The 24,737-nt window shown below is 49.7% G+C and overlaps 1 protein-coding gene across 24 annotated transcripts in view; it reads left to right on the forward strand.

The window, feature by feature from the left end:
- The window catches only part of PARD3 (par-3 family cell polarity regulator), a 507,188-nt gene that overhangs the window by 241,305 nt on the left and 241,146 nt on the right, over positions 1-24,737 (forward strand). For 22 of the 24 annotated variants that reach the window (XM_070056191.1, XM_070056180.1, XM_070056187.1 and 19 more), the window contains exons 6-9: positions 10,229-10,320; positions 12,660-12,743; positions 22,397-22,522; positions 24,015-24,328. In XM_070056191.1, the coding sequence (XP_069912292.1) occupies positions 10,229-10,320; positions 12,660-12,743; positions 22,397-22,522; positions 24,015-24,328 (616 nt within the window). The remainder of the gene's footprint in view (positions 1-10,228; positions 10,321-12,659; positions 12,744-22,396; positions 22,523-24,014; positions 24,329-24,737) is intronic. The other 2 variants (XM_070056185.1, XM_070056182.1) reach the window with 1 other exon arrangement.

Raw genomic sequence — 24,737 nt, forward strand, 5'->3', positions numbered from 1 at the left:
CCGCTGCTTGTCTGGGTGAGAAGTGGCTCCGTCACATTAGGAAAGAGACACAGAACATACTTCAGTCATTGGCCCTGCCACAGGCTTTGTTTACTGGACCACTCTTCCCCTGCCGCACCCCTATTATCTGAGAGGCAGACAGAGAAATGCCCAGGATGACCAAGGCTGTTCCAGGTCAAAGCCAGAAGCTGGGAACTCCATCCAGGTCTCCCTGATATGTTTTCGGTACATGCCAGAGTTTATCATTTCTGTTTTTTGTTGTTTATTTTTAAATTTATAAACTTTTTTTTACCTGTTTAAGAAATGGTTTGCACTTCTCTTTAGTAAGAAAATATTTGCTTAATAGGTATAAGAAGATCTTTATTTTTAAAATAAACTTATTCCTAAGCTCAGTAAATCCTATGTTACTTTAAAAAACTTACTTGTAAAGATTTATTTGAGGCAGCTGGTGCTGTGGTGCAGTGGGTTAAAGCCCTGGCCTTAAGCGCTGGCATCCCAAATGGGCACCAGTTCTAGTCCTGGCTGCTCCTCTTCCCATCCAGCTCTCTGCTAAGGCCTGGGAAAGCAGTACAAGATGGCCCAAGTATTTGGGCCCCTGCACCCGCATGGGAGACCAGGAAGAAGCTCCTGGCTCCTGGCTTTGGATTAGCACAGCTCTGGCTGTTTTGGCTGTCTGGGGAGTGAACCAGCAGATGGAAGACCTTTCTCTCTCTCTTTCTCTCTCTGTCTCTACCTCTCTCTGTAATTCTGTAACTTTTTTTTTTTTTTTTAAGATAATGGTATTGTTAGAAAGGCCAGGTTGGTCAGATTGAGTATCTGTACATTTTAGCAGTCTGTGAGCGAGTGTGCGCTCAGCAGTGTTCAGAGGAAACCCAGTGGCTGTGACTCTTGCTGAAGCCAGACTGGTGAGTCTGATTAAAATTACGTCACCTAAATGGTGGTCCCTTGGCCGTCAGTGAGCGGAGGGGACTCTGGGAAAACAGGTGGTCCAGAGTGCGTGGAGTGGAGACAGCTGCCTGTGTTGCGGTGGACATGGGTGGGCTAGCTCTTGGGGTCAGTGATTCCTGGCGAGCATGAGTGGGTGTGTCGTCCCCTGAGCATCACTGGGCAAAGGCCAGATGGAAGAGAACTGGGCAAGCATCCCAGTGATACGGTTGGACACTGTGCTGGGCGAGTCCCAGTGAGGTCCCCGTGCCCTGCACTCCTGACCCGTGGGAAGGGCCTTGTGTTTTGGAGCTGCCTTGAGGTCCATGAGCATGGAAGCGGTGCCCTTTATTCTGTGTAGTTGACCCCTGTCATTCGCCACCGCCTGCTTCTGTCCAGCGACTCTTCTTGCCTTGGGTGGGTGGAGTCACGTCGTGTGCGTCAAACGCAGCAAACAGCAGGTTCCTCTGGGAAACGCACATTCCATGGGCTGGTTCTGCCTGAGATGGGGACAGTAGGAATCCCCCCGTGGGGCTGGAGCTCGCGTGCCATAGTCGGCATCGCAGGCACTGAGCCTTCCGCACGGTGTTCTACATTGTTGGGGGGCGGGCTCTGTTCAGTAGAGCTCCGTGTATGTGACAACGAACTGGATTGCGTCTGAAAGTAAAAGTCGTATTTTTTATAGATTTATTGATTTGGAAGGCAGAGAGAGAGAGATCTTCCATATGCTTGTCCACCTCCCAGATGCCTGCAGCAGCCAGGGCTGGGCTGGGCTGAAGCCAGGAGTCACAGGCTCCGTCAGGCCTGCCAGGTGGGTCTCCTGGGCCATCCTCAGATGCCTTCCCTGGCTCGTTAGCAGGAAGCTGGGTGGGAAGCAGAGGGGTGCTCCGATTCCGCGGGCTGGTGTCCCCAGCGGGGACTTAACCTGCCGCATCACAGCACTGGCCCTCAGAGGGCTGTCGGTTCTGCTCTACAGGAGCCCATCCTTATTCTCAGATATCTCCCTTGGGAGCGATACTGTCTGTTTTTTAGAGCACTTGGATGAGGATTTTTTCCTTTCTGGTTTTCACTCCAGGCTTGACATGGGGCTCCTGCGGTGACACTGTGTGTGTGTTTCCTGGGCTTGCGTCTTTGGCGGGTTGCTGTAGATAAATCACTCTTCCCTATGAAGCCCCGCCCCTAGATGGTTTCAGTTCTGTTGCTCGTGGCGTTAGAAACTACTTCTCCCTGGCGATTCGGCAAATTACTCACCTGGTCACAACTTTAACACAAGCGCCTTCTGGAATCTTCCTCCTGCTTCTCAGGGGCCTCGGCAACGCATCCCTCTGGAGTTGTTTGTCACCAAAGGCAATACGAAGGAAAAGTGGCTTGATTCATTCTGTCAATACCCAAGTACATATTTTCCTAGGCCACGGTAACTCGCTGATGGGCAGCGTGTCTGGTTAGGGTAGGAGAGACGTGGCAGTGCCCTCCAAAGGGTGAAAAGCCCTTTCACTTGAGTGTTTTCATAGCAATAAAAGTCAAACCAATGAAAATATTTTACTGCAAAGTATAATTATCAAATTAGGTGAGGAAAATATTGTAAACTTTCTTGTTTGCGAAGGCAGCAAAAGAGCTTTGTTTCCTACTTCTGCTTCCTAAACATGAAAGTCATTGGCGTGAAGGTAATCGGGGCAGTGTAACGTTGGTTTGTGTAACACACTTGTAAAATCACAACATACGGCTCAAAATCATGGTCTTTTCTTTCGAGCACTTCTCATTTAAAACATTCCACTCCTTAGAAGTCGGAGTTAGGTGGTAGGCCTGCGGGTGACGGCTTTCTCCAGTCTGTGGGCTAGGCAGCGTGGTTTGGTTTTCCTTGTTTTGTAAGCATTTCTGTTGTTGGTCATAGCATGAGTGACATGGCAGTTCCAATATATGTTCTCACTACCGATCCTGTATTTCTTTGTACTGAAATCCACTCAAGGTGCTGGATATTTGTGTGTGTGTGTGTGTGTGTGTGAGAGAGAGAGAGAGAGAGAGGGAGAGGGAGAGGGAGAGAGAGAGAGAACTTTTTTGAAGTCAAACAGAAGAAAATTAGATGATTTTTGAAATTCTGAGGAAGATCAGGAGCTGAGGCAAGTTTCACGGCCTGACCCGCGTGCTCCGGCTGCCCCTCTCCTGTGGGCCAGTCTTTCTGGTACCCTGTAGTGCAGGAGAGCAGGGTGGCTAATCTGTACTAGAGACGGGCTGCAGGTGGCTTCCCATAACAGAGAATGTGTGTGAGAGGCAGAGGACGGAGAGAGACACGCACACAAATACGCAGAGCAGTTCTCACCCAATACTGGCTTCCTGCCCACATGCCCCCAAAGGGGCTGGGCCGGGGACTTGGGCCGGCCAGGCCTCCCAGGTCTGTGGCAGGGACTCGGTTACTGGAGCTATTGCCACATCTCCCAGGGTGAGCACAGCAGGAGCTGGAGTCAGGAGTGGAGGTGGGCCGTCAGACTCAGGCACCTGCTGTGGGACGCCCGGCCCCACGCAGTGCTCTGTGTCCACCTGACCTAGGACCAGGGTGGGCACCTCAGGAGTAGAGGCGGGCTGTCAGACTCGGGTACCTGCTGTGGGACGCCCGGCCCCACACAGTGCTCTGTGTCCACCTGACCTAGGACCAGGGTGGGCACCTCAGGAGTAGAGGCGGGCTGTCAGACTCGGGCACCTGCTGTGGGACGCCCGGCCCCACACAGTGCTCTGTGTCCACCTGACCTAGGACCAGGGTGGGCACCTCAGGAGTAGAGGCGGGCTGTCAGACTCGGGCACCTGCTGTGGGACGCCCGGCCCCACACAGTGCTCTGTGTCCACCTGACCTAGGACCAGGGTGGGCACCTCAGGAGTGGAGGCGGGCTGTCAGACTCGGGCACCTGCTGTGGGACGCCCGGCCCCACGCAGTGCTCTGTGGCCACGTGATCTAGGACCAGGGTGGGCACAGCAGGAACTGGAGTCAGGAGTGGAGGCGGGCCGTCAGACTCGGGCACCTGCTGTGTGGGACGCCCGGCCCCACGCAGTGCCCTGTGTCCACCTGACCTAGGACCAGGGTGGGCACAGCAGGAACTGGAGTCAGGAGTAGAGGTGGGCCGTCAGACTCGGGCACCTGCTGTGGGACGCCCGGCCCCACGCAGTAACAGGACCCACTCTCCTCTCCTGGGCCCGTGCACTGTGTGTTCCTCTCACTATTTTGTCTGCCTGGACTCCCAGCATCTTCTGTACTTTTTGTAATGCAGTGACTACAGGACAAGGCCATTTCTCCTTGCTGCGTGAGAATTTAAATTTTCTGGGTTTAGGCTCCGTTTTTCTGGAAATCTAATAGAGGCAGTGCACCTGCCTCTCTGTAAGTGACCCTGATCCACATATCTGATGAGCAGCTGTGCCTTTGGTGGTGATCCAGGAGATTCTGGCCTTCCTGGGGCAGGAGGACCTTTCTGTGGGGGTGGCTCTTATAACCTCTCTCTTTGGCAGAGTGACACAGAGAGAGATTGTCCATCTGCTGGTTCACTCCTCAGATGGCTGCAACAGCCAGGGCTGGGCCAAGCCAAAGCCAGGAGTCATGAGCTTCTTGGTCTCCCACGTGGGTGCAGGGGCCCAAGCACTTGGGCCACCCTCTGCTGCTCTCCCAGGTGCATTAGCAGGGCGTGGGATCAGAAGCGGAGTGGCAGGATTCAAACCTGCACCCATATGGGATGCTGGTGTCACAGGTGGCAGCTTACTGTGCCACGACGCCAGCCCCTCTTAACCTCTTTTTTTTTTTTTTGACAGGCAGAGTGGACAGTGAGAGAGAGAGACAGAGAAAAAGGTCTTCCTTTGCTTGCCGTTGGTTCACCCTCCAATGGCCGCCGTGGCCGGCGCGCTGCAGCCGGCGCACCGCGCTGATCCGATGGCAGGAGCCAGGAGCCAGGTGCTTCTCCTGGTCTCCCATGGGGCGCAGGGCCCAAGCACCTGGGCCATCCTCCACTGCACTCCCGGGCCACAGCAGAGAGCTGGCCTGGAAGAGGGGCAACCGGGACAGAATCCGGCGCCCCAACTGGGACTAGAACCCGGTGTGCCGGCGCCGCCAGGCGGAGGATTAGCCTAGTGAGCCATGGTGCCGGCCCCCTCTTAACCTCTTGACGTGAGTTACCTGCCCTACTCCTGAGCTGTCACTTGGGGATCTAAGAGAAGACTGTGGGCAGCAATGAGGACTTCTGGGAGAAGCTGGTGCCTCCCAAGGATAAAAGCGGGGTGCTGGTGGCCCCCAGTGGGTCTCCTGGCTGACCACCTTCCTGGTGACTGGGAACACTTCCTGGGGCGTCTCTGGGGACTTGAACATGCCTGTGATCGTCCCAGATACACATGTAGAATAAAATCACGCACCAAGAGGCTTAAGAATACTCTTTGATTTGAAAGGCAGACAGAGGGACATCTTGCCAAATGTTCCCAGTGCACACAGCAGCCAAGGCTAGGCCGTACTGAAGCCTGGAGGTGACAGCTCAACCTGGGTCTCCCGTACGGGTGGCAGGGCCCACGTCCTGGAGGCCCCGTGTGATTGATCAGTACAGCGCCTCACGGGAGGTCACCGTCCCTCACACAGCATGGAGAGCGTGGTGTGTGTGTTCCGGAGGGCTGCTTTCCTGGGGCTTGTGTGGGTGCTCTTCCTCCTCCTCCAGTCTCTGTTGCTGGAGCTGCCTCTCCACGGTTCTCGTGTTTTCTGCACGCTGGGAGCACAGGGACCTCTGCTGGGGATGGCCCTGTCCGTGGTGCTTGCTCAGCACAGCTGTAGGAGGCAGGCGAGGGGTCTCTTCCTGCAGTCAGCAGGTGTGCTTCCCACCTGCAAGGAGGACCTGGGCTTCCTGCTCTCTGGGTGCTCCCCTGTGCACTGCCGGCCCCGCCTGCGTTCACCACGTCTTAGGAGAACTGCAGCTCGAGGTCGCACCTCGTGCCCTGACGGTGTTCCTTATGCTGAACCGACCTTCGTCTCTGACCGGGGACTCTCGTGCCTTCTGCCAGCTCCCGTGAAGCCGGGGCAGCCTCATTTCTGACCTTTCCTGGAAGGTGCAGGTGACAGAAACTTCAGCTCTTGACATCTACCTTTGGCTGTCTTAGAGGATCAGGAGAGGGGGGGGGGGAGGGGGAGAGAGGGAGAGAGGGAGAGAGAGGGAGAGAGATCTTGCATGCACTGATTGAATCCCCAAATGCCTATGACAGCCAGGGCTGGGCCAGGTCAAAGCCAGGAGCTGGGAACGTTTCCACCCGGTCTTCCACGTGAATGGCAGGGACCCAGGTACATGAACCAGCACCCAGGGTGTGCATTAGCAGGGAGCTGGACTCAGGAGCTCTAGCCAGGATCCTAAGCAGGCCCTCTGATCTGGGATGCAGACGTCCTGGGCAGCTTCCTAACCACCGCCCTGGGCACCTCCTCAGGTTGTCTTTGTCTCGGTCAATTTCCGCAAACGGAAATCTGTGCTGTCTTCCTCCTGCCTCTGGACTAATGGTAGCATTTGGTTGTGTGTCTTCTTCTCCACTTGGTGTCTCATTCTGGAGACATTTTACAATGAAAATGCTTTCTATTCAGTAGAGCAGAATAAATATCAGGTGTTCAGCAGTGGTTCCTAAATTGCAGAAGATGTGTTTTATATTTAGTTGAGTAGGTAATATGTCTTGTATTAAAATGTTTTGAAAGTCAGAAAGCGTGAGTGGATGGCTACACCCCCTTAAACTGTCCTGTATTTGTTTATGCTCGCCCTGATTGCTTATCAGTGCATGGGTTCTGTGTTGTGCACCTGTGGCGTACTGCTGTTCAGTTACGTTTATCTGTCCCCCTCTCTTGGGCAGTCGCTATGCATCAGGCACTGGTCCTGCTCCTGACTGGGTTTGTCTTCCTTCCTCCTCCCAAAAGTTCTGGCAGGGGAGCTGGCGCTGTGGCGGAGCAGGTAAAGCTGCCCTCTGTGACACCGGCATCCCATATGAGCACCGGTTCGTGTCCAGGTTGCTCTACTTCCTATATCCAGCTCCCTGCTAATGTGCCTGGGAACACAGTGGAGGATGGCCCAAGTCTTTGGGTCCCTGCCACCTATGTGCTTGATCTAGATGAAGCTCCTGGATCCTGGTTTTGGCCTGACCCAATCCTGGCTGTTGTGGCCATTCGGAATGAACCAGCAGATGGAAGACTCATTCTCTCCCTCTCCTCTCTCCTCTCCCTCTCCTCTCTCCTCTCCCTCTCCTCTCCTCTCCTCTCCTCTCCTCTCCTCTCCTCTCCTCTCCTCTCCTCTCCTCTCCTCTCCTCTCCTCTCCTCTCCTCTCCCCTCCCCTCCCCTCCCCTCCCCTCTCCTCTCCTCTCCTCCCCCCCTTCTTTATACCTCTGCCTTTCAAATGAATAATATTAAAAAATAAATAAAAAGACCGACCTGGGCAGGAATGAGATCAGCCTTTTTTCTTTTCAAATTTCCATTTCATGACTTTTTGAGTGAGAGAGATGGCAGAGAGAGAGAGGTCTTCTGTCACTGGGCTGTGCTCAAGCCGGAGCCCAGAGTTCCATTCAGGTCTCCGGCACAGGTGGGAGGGCCCCAGGCGGTTGAGCCTTCACCTGCTGCCTCCCAGGATGCATCAGTAGGGAGCGGTAGCAGAAGTGGAGGAGCTGAGGCTTGAACCCAGGCACTCGACATGGGGATGCGGGTGTGGAAAGTGGCAGCTGAGCCTCCTAGGCCCAGGAATGTGAGTCTGTTGCTGTTGTGTCACAGAAGGGCGAGGGACACAGAACGGGTGTGTAACTTGCTGAGGTCCTGCAATTGCAGATGTAGGTGTTGCTTTCTTTTTTAGTTTATTTATTTGAAAGTTAGTGATAGAAGGAGAGAGACAGAAAGTGGTCTTCCATTCACTGGTTCACTCTCCAAATGGCCACAACGGCCAGAGCTGTGCCAGGCCAAAGCCAGAAGCCAGGAGCTACTTCTGGGTCTCCCAGGTGGGTGCAGGGGCCCGAGCACTTGGACCATCTTCTGCTTCTTTCCCAGGTGCATTAGCAGGGAGCGGAACTGGAAGTGGAACAGCTGGGACTGGAACTTACACATATATGGGATGCTGGCATTGCTGTTGGAGGCTTAATCTCCCACACCACAGTACAGACCCCCAGGAGTTGGCTTTTTTAAACTCTGTTCTAGTGAACCCTCAAACCTGAGTTCTTGGGTGCTTTACCCTCTAAGATGGAAAGGCGGGAAAGAAGAAATAAGTTTATTTGACTAATCTGCACATAGTTTAACCCTGTCCAATTTAAATCCATGCTGTGGTCTGTAAATATTGAATACACACACACACACACACACACGTACACGTGTACTAGAACTTCCCTTACAGTGGTTATAATGGAATTCAGCATACAGTCCTCGCTAAATGTGACTGTGTTCAGTCACAGCTTAAACAAAGGACCAGCCAAGAAAATAAATCCATGTAAGAGCTGATATTCATCCAGCCCAAGGTTGAGACCGCTACGTGTGGTTCCCACGGCCTCCCTGCAGTGGGTGTGTGTCCAGCCCACCTTAGCACATGTGCATATTCGTGAGACACTGTCCTGCGTGTCACGGGAATCCGTGTCATTTCCGCAGTGGGAACTCTGAGAGTGTCGGTCACCCTGTGATGGTGCATCACAGCTGTCCGGAGCACTTCATTCGCGTGGCTGTTTCAGAGTGAAGCCTGGGTGTTTGGGTGGGTGACCTGGCTCGCTGGCAGTTCCGAAACAACACATGTATAACGTAAAGTCTGTTTTTATGTCTGCCTCCACCTCATACGCTGTCCTGCCCTGGCCCTGACTCCACAAGCGTCCTTCGGGGAGTCTGTGTTGATAGTCAAGGTGTGGCTCTTAGGCAGGGTCAAGGTGCAGGCTAACCTTTAAGAGAGGTGCCGTGTGCTGCTGCTTGCCACGAGACGGGCACGCGAGGGCCTCGCCAGCAGTCTTCCCGGGGCCTGGATGTCCGCCGCACACGCCATCAGCACCCAGAGGCACAGCCACACCTCCCGGGAAGGCTCGGTTCTTAGGGTAAATTTTTGGAGGACGTGTCCATGTGGCATTTGCAGCTGCTCTGCTGTTTCTTGCACTCCTCGGTAATTTACTGTATCGTCTGACACTGTGTCTGCAAAGCAGGCGCCTTGCCTATCATTCTGCGGATTGACGCCTCCAGTTGATGTGTCTGTGGATGCTACCTAGGTTTCTGCTGAGTCTCACAGAAAACATGATTAAAAATATACGATTTTGCCGACAGTTGGTGGTTTAATAAGTTCACCAAAACATTGCTTGTCAAATTTAAATAGGAAGAAGGAAACATAACATGTTATAGGAAGGGGCTTCAAAAAGTTCATGAAAAAATGGAATTAAAGTTGATGAAGACTTTGCATGAACTTCCTGACGCCCTCCAGTGTGCATGCAGGAATTACACACAGAAACGTACAAGGACTGAATTAATTAAATTTTACTAAGTGGCATTCGGGAATGTAGTGCCCAGGAGATTCCTGAGGATGGTAATTTTGCTTTAATTAGCAGATACTTTTAATATTTTCATCGTTATTCATATGCTCTTGAAGTCAACTTTACTATTAGTGAGCTCTTCCATGAGAAGACGGTGACCTCTGTGATCCGTGAAGGTGTGTTCTCAGGGGGTGTTTTACTGACTTCATGAACCCATGTGCGTCCTTGGGAGTCCTCACACACACCCCCCCCAATGGCTGCAGCACATCGGGAGGTCTGGTTTAACTTTGCTTGTCACAGGGTGATCACGGGAGCGCTTTTTTTTCTTTCCCTGTGCTTGGTCCTTCACACACAGGAGTAAGCACAAGTGTCCTTTCGACCTCCAGGCAATCCATCAGCCGATTTGGGGAATTTTCTGGCAAATGCCACCGAGGAAGACTTTTAAGTCTGAGATTAGATCTGCTGCATGCATGCTTCCTTTGGATAAACTGTGGCAGCAGGGACCAGGGGACTCGCAGGTGCAAGGTTCTGGTGGTAGTTTTGGTTTATAAAGGTTTCACCTGTTTGGATCAGTCAACAGTTTCAACATTCAGCCTCCGTCTCATGTGTATCTGTTAATATATCATGGCATTGTTGTAGTATAGCATTACGTCCTCAAATACTTGTGGAAGCCGATGAGATAACTGAGCTAAGTAGAGATTCTGTGGCAGGACAGTCCCACATGCTCGCACGGAGGGCTGTCCTCCCTGAAGGAGAGACCCGACGGTCCTGTCTCCTCTCACACTGCACAAGTGCCCGTAAGCTAACGTGGAGCCCCTGCCCTTTGTGTCGTTCTGCCTGCAGGAGGAGGATGGTGTGGAAGAGGACAGCAGCCGCGTTGAGCCCCTGGGACACGCCGACACTGGCTCAGAGAACATCCCCAGCTTCTCCCTGGAGTGAGTTGTTACTGGTTTTAAGTCATCGTGGGGCACACACGTAGCATCGCTAATTGCAGCAAGTCTCCCTCAGACATATGGCATGTGGAATGTTTGTGCTGAGTTGCAGACACGCCTGGCTTTGATTTGCTTTCCCAAAGAGCATCTTCCGTTGATTGAGTCCTGTAACACGAGAACCTGAGCATGCGTGTTCACATGCACCTGCCTAGAGCTTCCTGCCCTGGCAAATACTATTACATTAGGACATAAAATAGTATTTGGATGGAAATGTGTGTCCTGTTAACAGCCTGTAAGTGCTGTAACTGCTTTCACATTGCTTTGTCTGTTGGCATTTTGGTCAGTTGTTCTTCCACTGTGCTGAACTGATGAATATTGTGAGTGTTGGTGACAGGAAACACTGGTTGGCTTTATGCAAACTGTAGTCATTATAATACACACTTGTCAGACATAGACTCTCCCAGAATCTTTGATGAATGAACACAGGTCCTCCGTTAGGGACCTGAAACATGATTTTAAATTCAAAAAGGAAAACCATCCCTTAAGTATCACAGCTTTTCAGCTGCCTTAAATATTGGTCCGTGTTAAGTGGGCAGCATTGTCAGCATTTCTTCCTTGATAGCTTAGAGTAGGATGAGCAGTGATTTGGGTTTTTATTCTTTGAGTAAATGTTGGGGATATGCACAGGAACACTTGCGTATTTAATTCTGTCTGCCTTGGCCTTCCAAGGGAGGGCATCAGGACCTTCTTAGAGAGACCACACTGGTCTGATACCGAGCGCCCAGCTCTGAGTGTTTACTTCAGAGACACGCGTCTCGCCACAGTTCCTTTCAGAAAGCATGTGGAATCAAATTGCTTTTATAAAGTTGTGTTCCTAGTTGACAGATCAGTGATTAACTAGGTGTTCAAGTGCTATTACCAGTAGGATTTTATGAAATTCTATGAAAAATAAATAACAAATCTAAGTGGTGTCACTTTAGAAATGTTTTAGTATTTTACTGAAGTAAAATTTTAGTCTGGCAAATGAATGTCTTGTCCCATGTTGTTAGTGTACATGATTGATTTTGTGCATGTATTTTCAATTGTGCTTTTGTTTGTTTGAGTCTTTGTATCATAGAAACCGGGCATTCATAGTACATAGAATATCCCATTGAGTTTAATATAAGATATCCAGCTAAAAATTGGCATTTTCCACAATGTAAGTCTATATTATGATATTTGTCAAATCTATCAGTAAACAAATTTTGTTTTCCTGGTTGCTTACATTATGAATTTGAGGTAGTATTTTCAAATCTTGATTGTTGCATACCTAGTACTTGGAACTACTAAGTGTCTCCACATGGAAAAAAGCCCAAAAGAGAAGAAAATCTCCTTCAGATGACTTCAAAACTTCTCAAATTATGTTAATTTTCATCAGATGCAAGCTTTTTAAGAGTAGATACTCATGGACATGGCCTGACACACGCATGGGGTGTCTCGTGCCTTCACCAGACGGTGGAGTTATGTAGCTCAAATGCCATGAATGGCATCTGGACTTTGAATATCAGTTTCTTTCTTTTTTTTTTTTTTTTTTTGGACAGGCGGAGTGGACAGTGAGAGAGAGACAGAGAGAAAGGTCTTCCTTTTGCCGTTGGGTCACCCTCCAATGGCCGCTGTGGCCGGCGCACCGCGCTGATCTGAAGCCAGGAGCCAGGTGCTTCTCCTGGTCTCCCATGGGGTGCAGGGCCCAAGCACTTGGGCCATCCTCCACTGCATTCCCTGGCCACAGCAGAGAGCTGGCCTGGAAGAGGGGCAACCGGGACAGAATCCGGTGCCCCGACCGGGACTAGCACCTGGTGTGCCAGCGCCGCAAGGTGGAGGATTAGCCTAGTGAGCCGGGGTGCCGGCCTGAATATCAGTTTCAAACACTGTCGGGAAACTTGATTGAGTTTTCCTGGCTGCCTCCCGGCTTTGGCAAAGGTGTTCTGTAGCCGGACCTGCCGTGCTCCTGGGGACTTCGGCTGATTAGCTTTGTTGATCATAATGGTAGACAGCGGAGTCCCTGAGAAGAGCCAGAGGTGATCTGGGTTTCCCTGGGAGAGAGTGGCCCGAGGTCAGCTGTGTCTGTGTCCTTGGAGTGTCCCATTTCTGCTGCCTGCTGCCGTCCACACCCTCAGCCTGGCGACCAGGTACATAGTGTCGGACGTCGCAGCGTCACCATGCCTGTGTTGCCGATCGCATATGTGTGTGCGCGGGTGCGTGTGTGTGTGCGTGTGTGTTGGTGGTGGTTTTCTGTTTTGTTCTTTCAGTTCTGGTTTGTTGATGGTCCGTGTTCATCTCCTCCATTCATCGTTGTCTCACAGTGACATGGTAAAGCTCGTACAAGTCTCCAACGATGGCGGGCCCCTGGGGATCCATGTAGTGCCCTTCAGTGCTCGAGGTGGCAGGTAACGTATCCTGGAGGGTGTTCGCTCAATCGCATGGTGCCATGTTTATCTCATTTGTGCAAGGAGGTTGAGGGGAGCTGACTCAGCACACTGGGGTGCGATGTCTGCTATGTCGCGATCCGTCGATGTCCTCGCTGCAGAACGCACTTAGCCCGGGGAGGAGAGGCCTGGCAGAAGCGGGAGGAGATGGTGCGTCTCAGCGGTCCTGCAAGGCTGTTACTGGGCCGTCTGAGCCAGTGTTGCACCTTGCTGTAAACTCTCAATGGATCATACAGTCACAGTGCAGCTGGCTTTGCAAAGTTAGCGCTGAATGGGGTTTTCTGGGAAAATTGATTGGAACAAAGCTGTCTGGATGACTTAGCTGGGATTTCATTTAAAATTTGTAATTGCATTTATTCCTTAATTGTGCAAGTTTCATAATATTTTTAAAAAACTTCAGGTTTGAAATCTTGGAAACCTGGGCAGGCTGTAGTCTTTCCTCCATCTGAGTGGCTTATGCCTCCCTCCCTCTAATTTCTGGACACTCAGAATCTCAGGCTTTTGTACTACTTATTAATCATGACCTCGTCACTTTACACTGCACACATCCTTGAAAATGTCAATTATCAGATGCGTTTCCTCCATTCTGCTCCTGCTCCTCTGTGTGAGAACTATCACTGTATTTTTGGTTTTGATATATTCAGATAGTTAGAACTGATATTGTAACTGTCACTCCTAGGGCATCTGCCCTGGGCTTGGGACACCCCTTGTAGCAGGGCACTCCTCCCTGGTAGATGGTATACATGCTGGCTTGCAGGTCCACACACTGTGATCCCCTGGTGGAGCATGGTTTTGAACATTGCTTAATTTTTAACACTATTTTCTATTTAAATTTTGTTAAGCTGGAGAAAGTAATGGGAGAAGCTAGCAAGTAGCCTTAGACCACCAAGACACACAGCACAGTTGTGCTCAGACCACCAGGACACACAGCACAGGTGCACTGAGACCACCAGGACACACAGTGCAGGTGTGCCCAGACCACCAGGACACAGCGCAGGTGCACTGAGACCACCAGGACACAGCACAGGTGTGCCCAGACCACCAGGACACACAGCACAGGTGTGCTCAGACCACCAGGACACACAGCACAGGTGTTCCCAGACCACCAGGACACACAGCACAGGGGTACTCAGAGCACACAACACAAGGGTGCTCACATCACCAGGACGCACAGTTTGTCAAAGACTGTTGGAGCAGTTGTACTACCTCCTCTTACGTTAGTAAATCTGGGGGGTTCAGATCTCAACTGCTTGGGCGAGCATTCAGAGGTGATGGGATTTCCTCCTGGGTTGCCCAGAGCTCTGATGCAGGCTGGCATGTGACAGGCTGGGCTGGATTGCCAGCTGTGAAATCCTCCTTGGATCTTTGGGTGGTTGTAGAGTTACAGCTTTGTGGCTGCTTTGCTTTTTTCCTCCTCTGTTTTTAAATAAATTACTTTTATTTAAGCATAATTTCATTACCTTTAAATTTGATGATTTTTATTGAATTTATTTTTATTTTCTCTTTGAAAAGCAGAGAAACAAATGGAGAAGCATAATTGCTATTCACTCTCCAAATCCCCACAATAACCAGGGCTAGGCCTGCTAAGCCAGCAACCAGGAACTCATTCCATCTCCCATGGGGGGGCAGGGACCCAAATACTTGACCCATCACTTGCAGCCTCCCAGAGTGTGCCTGAGCAGGAAGCTGGATCAGAAGTCTATCTGAGACTTAACTCCAGGCACTCCAGTGTACGATACTGGTGTCCCCAATGGGTGACTTAACTACTGTGCCAATTGTCCACTCTTTTTTTTAAATTCTGGAGAATTAGAATTTTTCAAAAAACTAATTTAAGCAACATTAATTGTTTTCCAGGTGGCTCTTGTCTTTGTTTTATTAAAACATACAATTGAAAATTATATAAAATATTATATATTTTCATCAGGGAAAAAAGGCCAGAAGGTAAAATGCATAAATTATAGTTTCCTTATATTATTGTTCCTTAAACTGCTTGTAAAATGTAACCCATCACAAATTGTGATTTAATTGTGTATGTGTATGTTCTGGCTATAGAACCAGTATGTCACTTATAAACATTTTATTGGTCATTTATTGCATATTTCTTGCCTCCATGCAAAAAGATACTGGGAAGAAATAAATAGGTAAAAGGAGAATAAGATAGAAAAAGAAACCTTCTGGGTAGATTAATGTGAAAGAATGCATTTCACAAAATTTATCCCAGTAGCTTTTGTCCTGAACTTAGTTGGTTTTTTTTTTTTTTTTTTTTTTTTTTTTGGACAGGCAGAGTTAGACAGTGAGAGAGAGAAAAAGGTCTTCCTTCCGTTAGTTCACCCCTCAAATGGCCGCTGTGGCTGGTGCGCTGCGCCGATCCAAAGCCAGGAGCCAGGCCCTGCATGGGATGCATCCTCCACTGCCTTCCCGGGCCACAGCAGAGAGCTGGACTGGAAGAGGAGCAACCGGGACAGAATCCGGTGCCCCGACCGGGACTAGAACCCGGGGTACCGGTGCTGCAGGTGGAGGATTAGCCTAGTGAGCCGCGGCACCAGCCCTGCATTTAGTTCTGATGCATCCAGACACATCCACATGATCAAGGGGTCTCTAGGCAGATCTGGAACTACTACTTCTATAGCCAAGTAATGTTTTTAAACATTTTATTGTAATTAGGGAGAAAGAGATCTTGCACCTGCTGGTTCTTTCCCCAGATGCCAGCAATAGTGGGGCTGGCCCAGGCGGATGCCAGGAGCCAGGGCCTCAATCCAGGTCTCCACGTGTGTGGCAGGAACCATATGTGGTCCATCATTGCTGCCTCCTGAGCACGTGAGCAGGAAACTAGATTAGAAGCAGAGTGGTAGCCAGGACTCAAGCCAGGCACTCAGGTGCGGGATGCAGGGAATCCACACAGTGTCTTAACCCACTGTGCCACAGTGCCCTCCCCTCTGAGTCAATTTTAATTCCCATTAATTTGACATTTGATATGGAAAATATTGTATGCTCCAAGATTTTGCAGCTTTCCTATATAAGGAACAAGGCTTTGAGAAAAGCCCTTTCCCCCCAACTTAAAGCCTTTTTAGGCATCACCAAGCTCTGTATGGAGACTGAACAGTAGGATGCAGGGGTTTGCTGTCGAGGTGAGTGACAGGTGGGATCTCAGGCGTGCTTAGCAGGTCCTGGGGAGCCTGGTAAGCAGCAGCTGCTGAGGTCCCTGAATTTGGCTTGTGGCTTGAGAGGGGAGCTGCATGCGTCCCCAGGGAGAGACGGTACGTGAAGCAGGGCCAGCTAGCCGACAGGAGGAAATGAAGTGCAGCTCAGGAAGAAACTGCGCATGCCTCTGGTGGGAATGCAGGAGTCATCTTTGTGGTGGTGGGTTGAAATTTCTGAGAATAACCTCCTCGGCACGAAATTCCAATCATCCTTAGGCCATCTCCATTTGGGAGACAGAAATAATTGAACAACCCTCACTGAATGCTTATTTTTATAAAGGTCACCAGTACCAGTCAGACACACTGTCTCGTTTAGATGTTCAAAGTCAAAGGGTCTTAAGGAGAAGGGAGAGTGGGAACTTTGTATTAGAACAAGAAGCTGCCTGCTCGGCACCACCATCCGTGCCAAAGATAATTCAGGGATAGGAACTTGCGTGGCCAACATCGGGCAGATTTTTAAGGCCACCGTGGACCTGCTGTGGTCTGCATACTTGTGCAGTTGTTCATAGTTGGGTGGGAAGTTCTGTGTACATGACTGGAATTGTAACATATTGGCAGAGAGCAACAGAGTGATTTTTAGGAATCACTTTATGAAATGCTTTCAAGTCCCGGTCAGGCATTGTACTAATTCAGTAAATAATGGGATTGATGAAGGTTTTCAAGCAAAATGATCGTGTTCTTTTAAAAATTACTCTGATTTTTGCTTGAGCGCCACAGTCTAACATGCAGTGGATATTCTAAATTTTTCCAGTATAGAAACAAGTATTGTTAAAATGTATTTTCAAGTTTCTTCTTTATTTGCAAGGCAGAGACACAGATCTTTCTTTGGGCAGTCCTGTGCCGGGGCTCGGGAACTCGGTCCGGGTCTCCCCTGTGCGTCGCAGGGTCCCAGCTATGGAGTCTCCACCGGTACCTCTCCGAGTGTGCACTGGCAGGGAGTTGGGCTCAGGAGCCAGATCCTGGACTCTAACCCAGGCACTCTGAAATGGGGTGCAGGTGTCCTACTTAACATCGAGGCCAAACACCTGCTCCAACCATGGATTCTTAGAAGAAGGCCAGCAGCTTTTCTAGGTCACCTCCCACGCCCATTTGTACACACGGACAAAGCTCACTGCCACCTCCAGTGTTTGTGTATGTGTGTGAGTTCACACTTGGGTATAGTGTGTTCGTGTGGGTCTGTGTGTAGTTTTCTGCCACTGCCTGTGTCCACAAATGCCCTGCTTATTCTCAACATAGTTTTTACAAATATGGCACTGTTGGACAGGTTATTTTTGCTTTTTATTCTCAAAAGGATCTTCAGTGATACTGAGAGCATCAGGTGCAGCATCGATATGGTGTGGACAGACTCTTCAGGTTTCTGTTCGTGACTTTTGCCCTCCAGACTTAGTCCCTCATTATCTGTAATTTCTGCCATCTAAGCTCAGGAAAACCCATTCGCATGCCTCAGAGAGTGATAAAGAATGCTTGGGAGTTTTGACTTGAAATAGAAGTAAGCCTGCAGGAAGCTGTGTATTCCACATGTCATGTTAGTTGTGTTCTACACGTGTCTCAGCACAGGCTAACTAGGAAATGGGGGACATGCGTAGTCACTGAAAGATCAGCGAATGGGCTTTGGGCATCCTGTATACTTAGTAATTCCTGCCTGTTAAGTCCGTGCATGTGGTTCTGACCACGGCCTTCTCATCCACTCAGCAGCGTCTGGGCATGATATTCGTGTCTCCTCAGATTTCCATGGTTACAGCCCTTAGCTTATCTGAGTGTATCCCAGAACTCCCGACTGGATGTCCCTCTGTGCCGGCTGTGATTGCCTGGACTGTGTGTTAGGTCATCTTGCTACTGGCAGAGCAGCTGTTCAGAGCTGTCCAGGTACCTGGAGTTGAACCTGGCTCTGTCTTCCACTGAGTGTGTCTTAGGCATGTTGACGTCATAGCCTCCGTCTCCCGAGCTGAGAAGTAGGAGCTACGTGACGTGACTTCCATGTGGTTTAAATGAGAAACTACATGCAAGTCATTTAGAAGGTACTTGGTGGTTGGAGCTAGGAAGAATGATCCATGGTGGAAGGCGGTGTAACATGAACGTGCCTTCCACCGAGAGCCCTCAGGCGCCCTCCAGCTTTGCTTGTCCACTCTGGGGTAGTGAGTCCCTTATACATCATGTTGTGAATCCCAGAGAAGATCCCTTGTTAGGTCAGACATTTGTGAATCTCAGCACTTGTTTGGTTCGTTGGTCCACATGTTAAGGAAGAATTAGTGTCAATTTGAACGTTATGGAACCTGCACAGAACAAATGTGCTCTTCAGCTTGGAATACTCAATTGTGTTGAATTATTTTCGGAAAACCCATGTAACAGCACTTCGAGAGTGAGACACCGTTTGTCTGGAAGTTTTCAGTTGTACATCAGCTGCATACTGGCTTTTCCTAATAGCAGACGATTGTCAGGGCGTTTGTATTAGAAGTCAGATAAACTATGTTTCTTAAGGAATATAGTGTCTGACGTTTTTGGCTGAAGCTGAACAACTTCTCCATTTGTGTTTGGCTTTTTGGATCCATTTAGCATTAACTTGGAGTTCTTGTGAGCATTCTCCATTGGCTGCCTTTGCAGAGATGGTGGGCTCATGTCCCATGCACAGCTCTACGGGGTCTGGGAGTTTCTTGTGGAGAGGTCTGCCCACTTGTAGCTCCTCTGCCTTCGCTGCAGGAGTTTACGCTACAACAGGTTCTGTTAGGGTGCATTGTGACCATTGCCATACCGCTGGGTGGTGGTGCTGGGAGTTCACATTTCAGAGCAGAACTCAGACTTACTCAGTCAATTTAGATGTCAATAAAACATTTGTTCCTTATTTTCAGTTGTCTCATTGGTTGTGGTGTACACTTAGAATTGAAAATGTTAACATGTGTGACTGAGTTTGTTTTAATTAAGTGTATAATTAGGCTAATGAACCTTATAAAAATGTAGTGGTGCAATCCTTAATATAATCTAAGCAGTTACATTTCTAATTATGCATCCAAAGTCATGTACAGAGATACAGCATTGCAAAGACTTTTTGGAAATGTATTCTTCCTGCCTGCCTTTTTTTAAGAAACATTGTTCATGAACCACTAGGAACAGCTTGAAGGACATCCATGTGGTCATTGCCTGTTTTCTGGGGGGTGGTGGCTGTTTTTGGGGAGAATTATTCAGAAGTGAAATTTGTATGCAGTGGACATAGTGTTTTCTTACTGCCGCCCCCGTCCCCCATTTTGAAACATGTGTCAGAAATAGTGGAAGAGGAATAGGTTTGGGATGTTTCCTATGAAGCCTTAAAAAACTCATTTGCTAGTGAAGTGGGTGAGCCGAGTAGGGTTTACTTCAGGTTCATGAGGGAAGTTGGAAGGGCTCCGTTTAACCCCACAGTCAGTGCCTCTCCATCTGCTCCACCCCATTCACGAGAGCACCAAGTGTTTCCTCCCATCCCATGTCTGTCAGCACAGCCTCTCCAGGGGGCTCTGCTCCTGCAGTGTTTTTTCCTAGCTGTGCTCACCCTGGCACCACCTGGCCCTCTCCCCTCCCCCCTTTTTTATTTATTTTTGCAAAGTGCTTTCCTCTCCTGATGGAGTGCAGTTGCTCCAACGGGGACGCTGGAACTCACTGTTAGGAAGAAAGTCCGCCCTCTGCACCTGCACATGTGGAGCCACAAGCCACAGGACTTGCTAGCTTCAGTCACCTTCCCAGTGACAGCCATAGGTGTCCCTTCTTTGTTCCCCTAGAACAAATCCTGTTTGCTGCTTGAGCCTGTGCGATGTCCCCTGACGCTGTTTTTAATTATGCTCTTTGAGATGGCTTTGCCTCGGCTGTTGAGGAGGCAGAAGCGGCTGTCATTTCTGTTTCCCCTTGATTTCTCTCCAGAGATGTTTTTCACTTGCAGCCTAGCTGCTATCAGTTCAATTTTCTTGAGAACTTTTTTTGATGGCTCATTCCTATTCCTTTTGTAATCATTTTCACCTAGTGGAGCAAATGAGATAATTCTGCAGATTGTACCACTTTGCTTTTAAATGAATCTATTCTTTTTGAGAGAATGATTCTAATAGTGTGGTCAAGTACTTAGAAATCAGCAGGCTTCTGACTTCACCTTAATTCAGGCTGTTCTTTGATTCCCTGATCACTTGCCCTGTCAGTCAAGGTAAAGCCCCCCGCCCACCCACAGTGGAATCCTGCGTGTCTGACCCCAAAAGAAAGGATTCTGAGGTTTTTGTGACTATGTCAGTAGTGTTGATTATGAATGCCTTGGTTCAGAGACTTCATTTTGTTTCCTGAAAATGTGATAGTGTATTTATTTGTGGGCCATAAAATTTTTACTCTTCATTAGGGTTGCTGTTTCCTTTGTCCACGAATGAGGATTTAGGCAGAAACCTAATCATTTGATAAATGAGACGTGGCATGCTGTTTTGCTTTGGATGATTATTCTAGCCTGATTACCAGGATTTAAAAAAAGGTTTAATGAAGAAAAGAGATTATCTAGATGAATATAAATCCATTGACCTATTCATCTGATAAAAGCACTGATGTCACTTATAGAATTGAAGTATAGATTTCTAAATTATACTGCTTTAAACTGTAATAAATACTGAAAGGATCTATTGGGAATAAATTTATGAAGTTAAACTAATTAGTAGTGCTAGTTAGCTGCTAAGTAATGCCCATTAAATATAGTCCAATGTTCAGACAACTTTGTGTATTTATGTAGCTCCCATACGTGTGAGAGTAAGCAATCAAAGATTATCTACATAATGTTGTTTTATCAGTCACTAGTATTTTTACAGCCTTGTAGTAGTAGGAGCTAAAGGTGAGCTGATAAAATTATAAAAGATAATTTAAATGTTGTCTCCTATTTTTGTTCTTGCACCTTGATAGTCTTAACCCCAGCATCATACCTTTTTACTGTATTTAGTGACACCCCAGGAGGAGTTAGTCACTTACTTTATAAATATTCATAAAGAAACAGGCTGAACTGCAAAACAACAAGGGAAGCAAGGCTTCTGCTTTCTTGCTTTTTAGCTCAATTGGATCTTTAGTATAAATGATACCTTCCTGGAGGAGACTGATCTCAATTCTATTCACTTGTATTCTATTTTGCAAAAAGCTGAGGCTTGTTTGCCTCAGCTAAACTCAATCACCCATAAATTCAGTTGTCATTTATCAAAATGGCTAAGTGCTGGAGCATGAGTTGCTGAATCCCATCCTCTCTATCTGCTAGGGGCTTACAGAGCAATAGTGCAGATAAGGAGTGGATACAGCGGGAGAGTGAGATAAATGGCTCTGAGTAGATGGAACAGTTCCTGTGGAAGTTGAGAGGAGGAAGCTATTCATTTGGGCGAATTTCTACTGGAAAGCATGTGCAAGATGCTGCAAGTCATGATTCTCCTGGAAAATACGCATGGGTGACTGGATATTCCCATTGCACACATCAGTTTTAATTTTTGTGACATTCTAAATTCTAGGATCTAGACTTTTTTTGGGGTGAAGAGTGTTTGGTATTAGGGCTACAAGAGAAAATGCAAACCTAGGAAGCAGGTGATCATGATACAGAATTGATCATTATATAGAATTGGTGACACCCACCAAAGAAATAATAGCAGGCAGAACTAAGTAAAGATTTTTTTTTGCTTACACTGTGATTCCCAAAAAGCACTGTTTTTCCAGCATATGTAGAATACTCTATTAGTCAGTGTGGGGTCTAGTGCAAGTACACTGGCAATTTATTTCCTCCATTTGGGTCCCTAAACGTTCAGTCCAGCTCTTCTGTCAACGTCAAGTTTGAATAGAGACACGGAACAGGAGAATGGTGACTAGGTATCTTCGTACTTCTCACTGACATTCTATTTTTCTTCAAATGTCAATCCTGACAACTCTAACTTACCTCTGAGGGACCTCCCAAGTTTAAAAATTCAGACTATCAGGCACTATCAAATTCGGAGGCTAAGGCCAAGCAAGCCTTCAGTGCGGTGAGATTAGCTTTTTATTTACTTTTGCATAAAGGTTGCGTCCAACAGGAAACTGTAAGAGCCCTTCACAAACACACAGGCGCCCATGCTCTCCGCTGGGACACCTCTCGAACCATTAACCTGGGCTCTGTCAGTCTCATTTTCAAGCATACAGATTGGTTCACAGATGTAACACTGATGATCCAGCAAACGGCTTCTTGTATTTATTGGAAGAATCCGTTTCTGCACATTTTTAGAGTGTTGTGATTTGCGACTTGGTGTTAGGGTAACATCTGTGAGTAGTTATTTCCCATGCCCTTGAGTTTGGAGGTTTTTATAAACAGAATTCCTGCGTCAGCAGTAGGCTGCCTCTGCTTGGTGTGTGATGTGCGTTCTTGTGTCCCGGAACGCTAGGCTTGCTGGTGTGTGACCCTCTGCATTCTTCGTGTTCCAGAACGCTAGGCTTGCTGGTGAAGCGGCTGGAGAAAGGTGGGAAGGCTGAGCACGAGGGCCTCTTCCACGAGAACGACTGCATCGTCAGGATCAACGATGGCGACCTTCGCAACAGAAGATTTGAGCAGTAAGTGCGGGCGCGGGAGAAGGCGCAGGCTCTGGCGTCTCGCCACGGTCTCTGTCGTCTACAGAGGAGGAGCACATCTGACAATGAGCTGGCTTTTCAAAGTCGTCTACAGAGAAGGAGCACATCTGACAATGAGCTGGCTTTTCAGAGTTAAAGTCAGCTCAGGGTCATTACTGCCATTGTTGCCAACAGTCCGAAACATTGCTTTGTCTCTCACCCAACATAGATAGATGAAGCCAATCACCGACCTCACGGTGCTGGGAGAAAGCAGGTGTTTATCGCAAAGCGCAAAGCAAGGAGCCCGGCAGCTATGGCTTAATTCCTGGGCTCCCCAAGGAGCTGGGGGTGAAGGCTTTTACAGGTGAAACAGGCTGAGAGGTGTGTGATTGCCTCATGTCAAGTTTCTGGTTGGTCAGTGGTGGTCGTGACCTTCTTTGGTCAGCAGTGCCATGTTCTTCAGGGAACTAATGATGGCCAGCTGGGCTCCAGTTGGGCTCCAGTTGGTCTGAGGGGGGGTGACATGTAAGTTGCCTTCTGCCCCAAACCTGGAATTCCCCTATACAAACCCTCTGGACAACACTGACCATCAGGGTTACCTATTTGAGAAGCAAATGACTCCTGGAGTCCAGTGACTAGAACCTGGACAGACCAGCTGTACACCTCCCCCCCCCTCAATTTAGTAAATTCCTTTTGATAAAGGACAGGCAGGGACACCTGAGGCTAAGGGAGACTGACGAGGCTGGGCCCTGCTTTTACACTGGAGGAGTTCAGTCTCAGCACTGTGGTCACACTCTGATCAAACTTCCAGTATTGCAGGCCAAATTCAGCCTTTAAATTTTGTGGGAAAAATGCCTTTGGACCATGGCATTTGTCATAATCAGACTTTCAAGGTGTTCTTCCATTAATGAAATAACAGTTGGCCTACAGAGCACGGCAGGAGTCAGCAGAGTTCTGCTGGATGTGGGGTGCAAAGGGACGGAGCCAGGGTGGGGAGGCAGCTTCCGGTCTGGGTAGCGCTGAGCCACTGCTGCTACCATTTCCAGGCACTGAGGCTGGATGAGGCTCCTGATGCTTGCATACGCACAGCTGAATTGATTTCCTGAAGATGTTTCTTGGAAAATTAATGATTGTTTTTCTTTTAAAAATATCTGAAAGGCAGAGTCACAGAGAGGAGAGAGAGAAACCTATGTTCCATCTGCAGATTCACTCTTTAAATGGCCGCAATGGCGGGGGCTAGGCTGGTGCGAAGCCAGGAGCTCCATCCTGGTCTCCCGCGTGAGTCCGGGGGCTCAAGCGCTTGGGCCATGTGCTGCTGCTCTCCGAGGTGCACTAGCAGGGGCCCCATGGAGCTCTGGCCTGGCCCGGCCCCGGCTGATGTGGCCATCTGGGGAGTGAGCCAGGGCATGGAAGATGTCTCCGCCTCGTCTCTGAGTCTGCCTCTGGGATAGACACATACATTTGCGGGGAGGCTCACCTGTCCCTTCCCCCGCAGGGCGCAGCACATGTTCCGCCACGCCATGCGCACGCCCGTCATCTGGTTCCACGTGGTGCCCGCCGCCAAGAAGGAGCAGTACGAGCTGCTGTCGCAGAGCGAGAGCCGCCAGGCCTGCGCCAGCCGCCTCAGCCCCGACAGCCCGGGCGCGGCCGACGGCAGGGCGGGGGGCGGCGGCCTGGGGCTCCCCGGCGCGGCCCGCGCGCCCCGGCCCTCCGAGCCCGCCGACGCCCACCCGCGACTGCCGCCCAGCGCGCCGCACGCCTACAGCGCCAAGAAGGTCGGCCGGCGCCTGCACATCCAGCTCAAGAAAGGTGCGGCGCGGGCCCTGACGGGGACGCGGGCCCTGAGGGAGACGCGGGCCTGACGGGGACGCGGGCTGTGCTGACGGAGACGCGGGGGGACTCGGGGTCTCGGCGGCCATGCTGAGGGGCCCTGACGGAGACGCGGGTCTGACAGGGACGCGGGTCTGACGGGGACGCGGGGGGACTCGGGGTCTCGGCGGCCATGCTGAGAGGCCCTGATGGAGACGCGGGCCCTGACAGGGATGCGGGTCTGACGGGGGGGGGGACTCGGGGTCTCGGGCGGCCATGCTGAGAGGCCCTGACGGAGACGCGGGCCTGACGGGGACTAGGGCCCTGAGGGAGACGCGGGCTGTGCTGACGGGGACGCGGGCCTGACGGAGACGCGGGCCTGACGGAGACGCGGGCTGTGCTGACGGAG

This window comes from Oryctolagus cuniculus, chromosome 13 (genome assembly GCF_964237555.1).
Source record: "Oryctolagus cuniculus chromosome 13, mOryCun1.1, whole genome shotgun sequence".
Taxonomy (NCBI): domain Eukaryota; kingdom Metazoa; phylum Chordata; class Mammalia; order Lagomorpha; family Leporidae; genus Oryctolagus; species Oryctolagus cuniculus.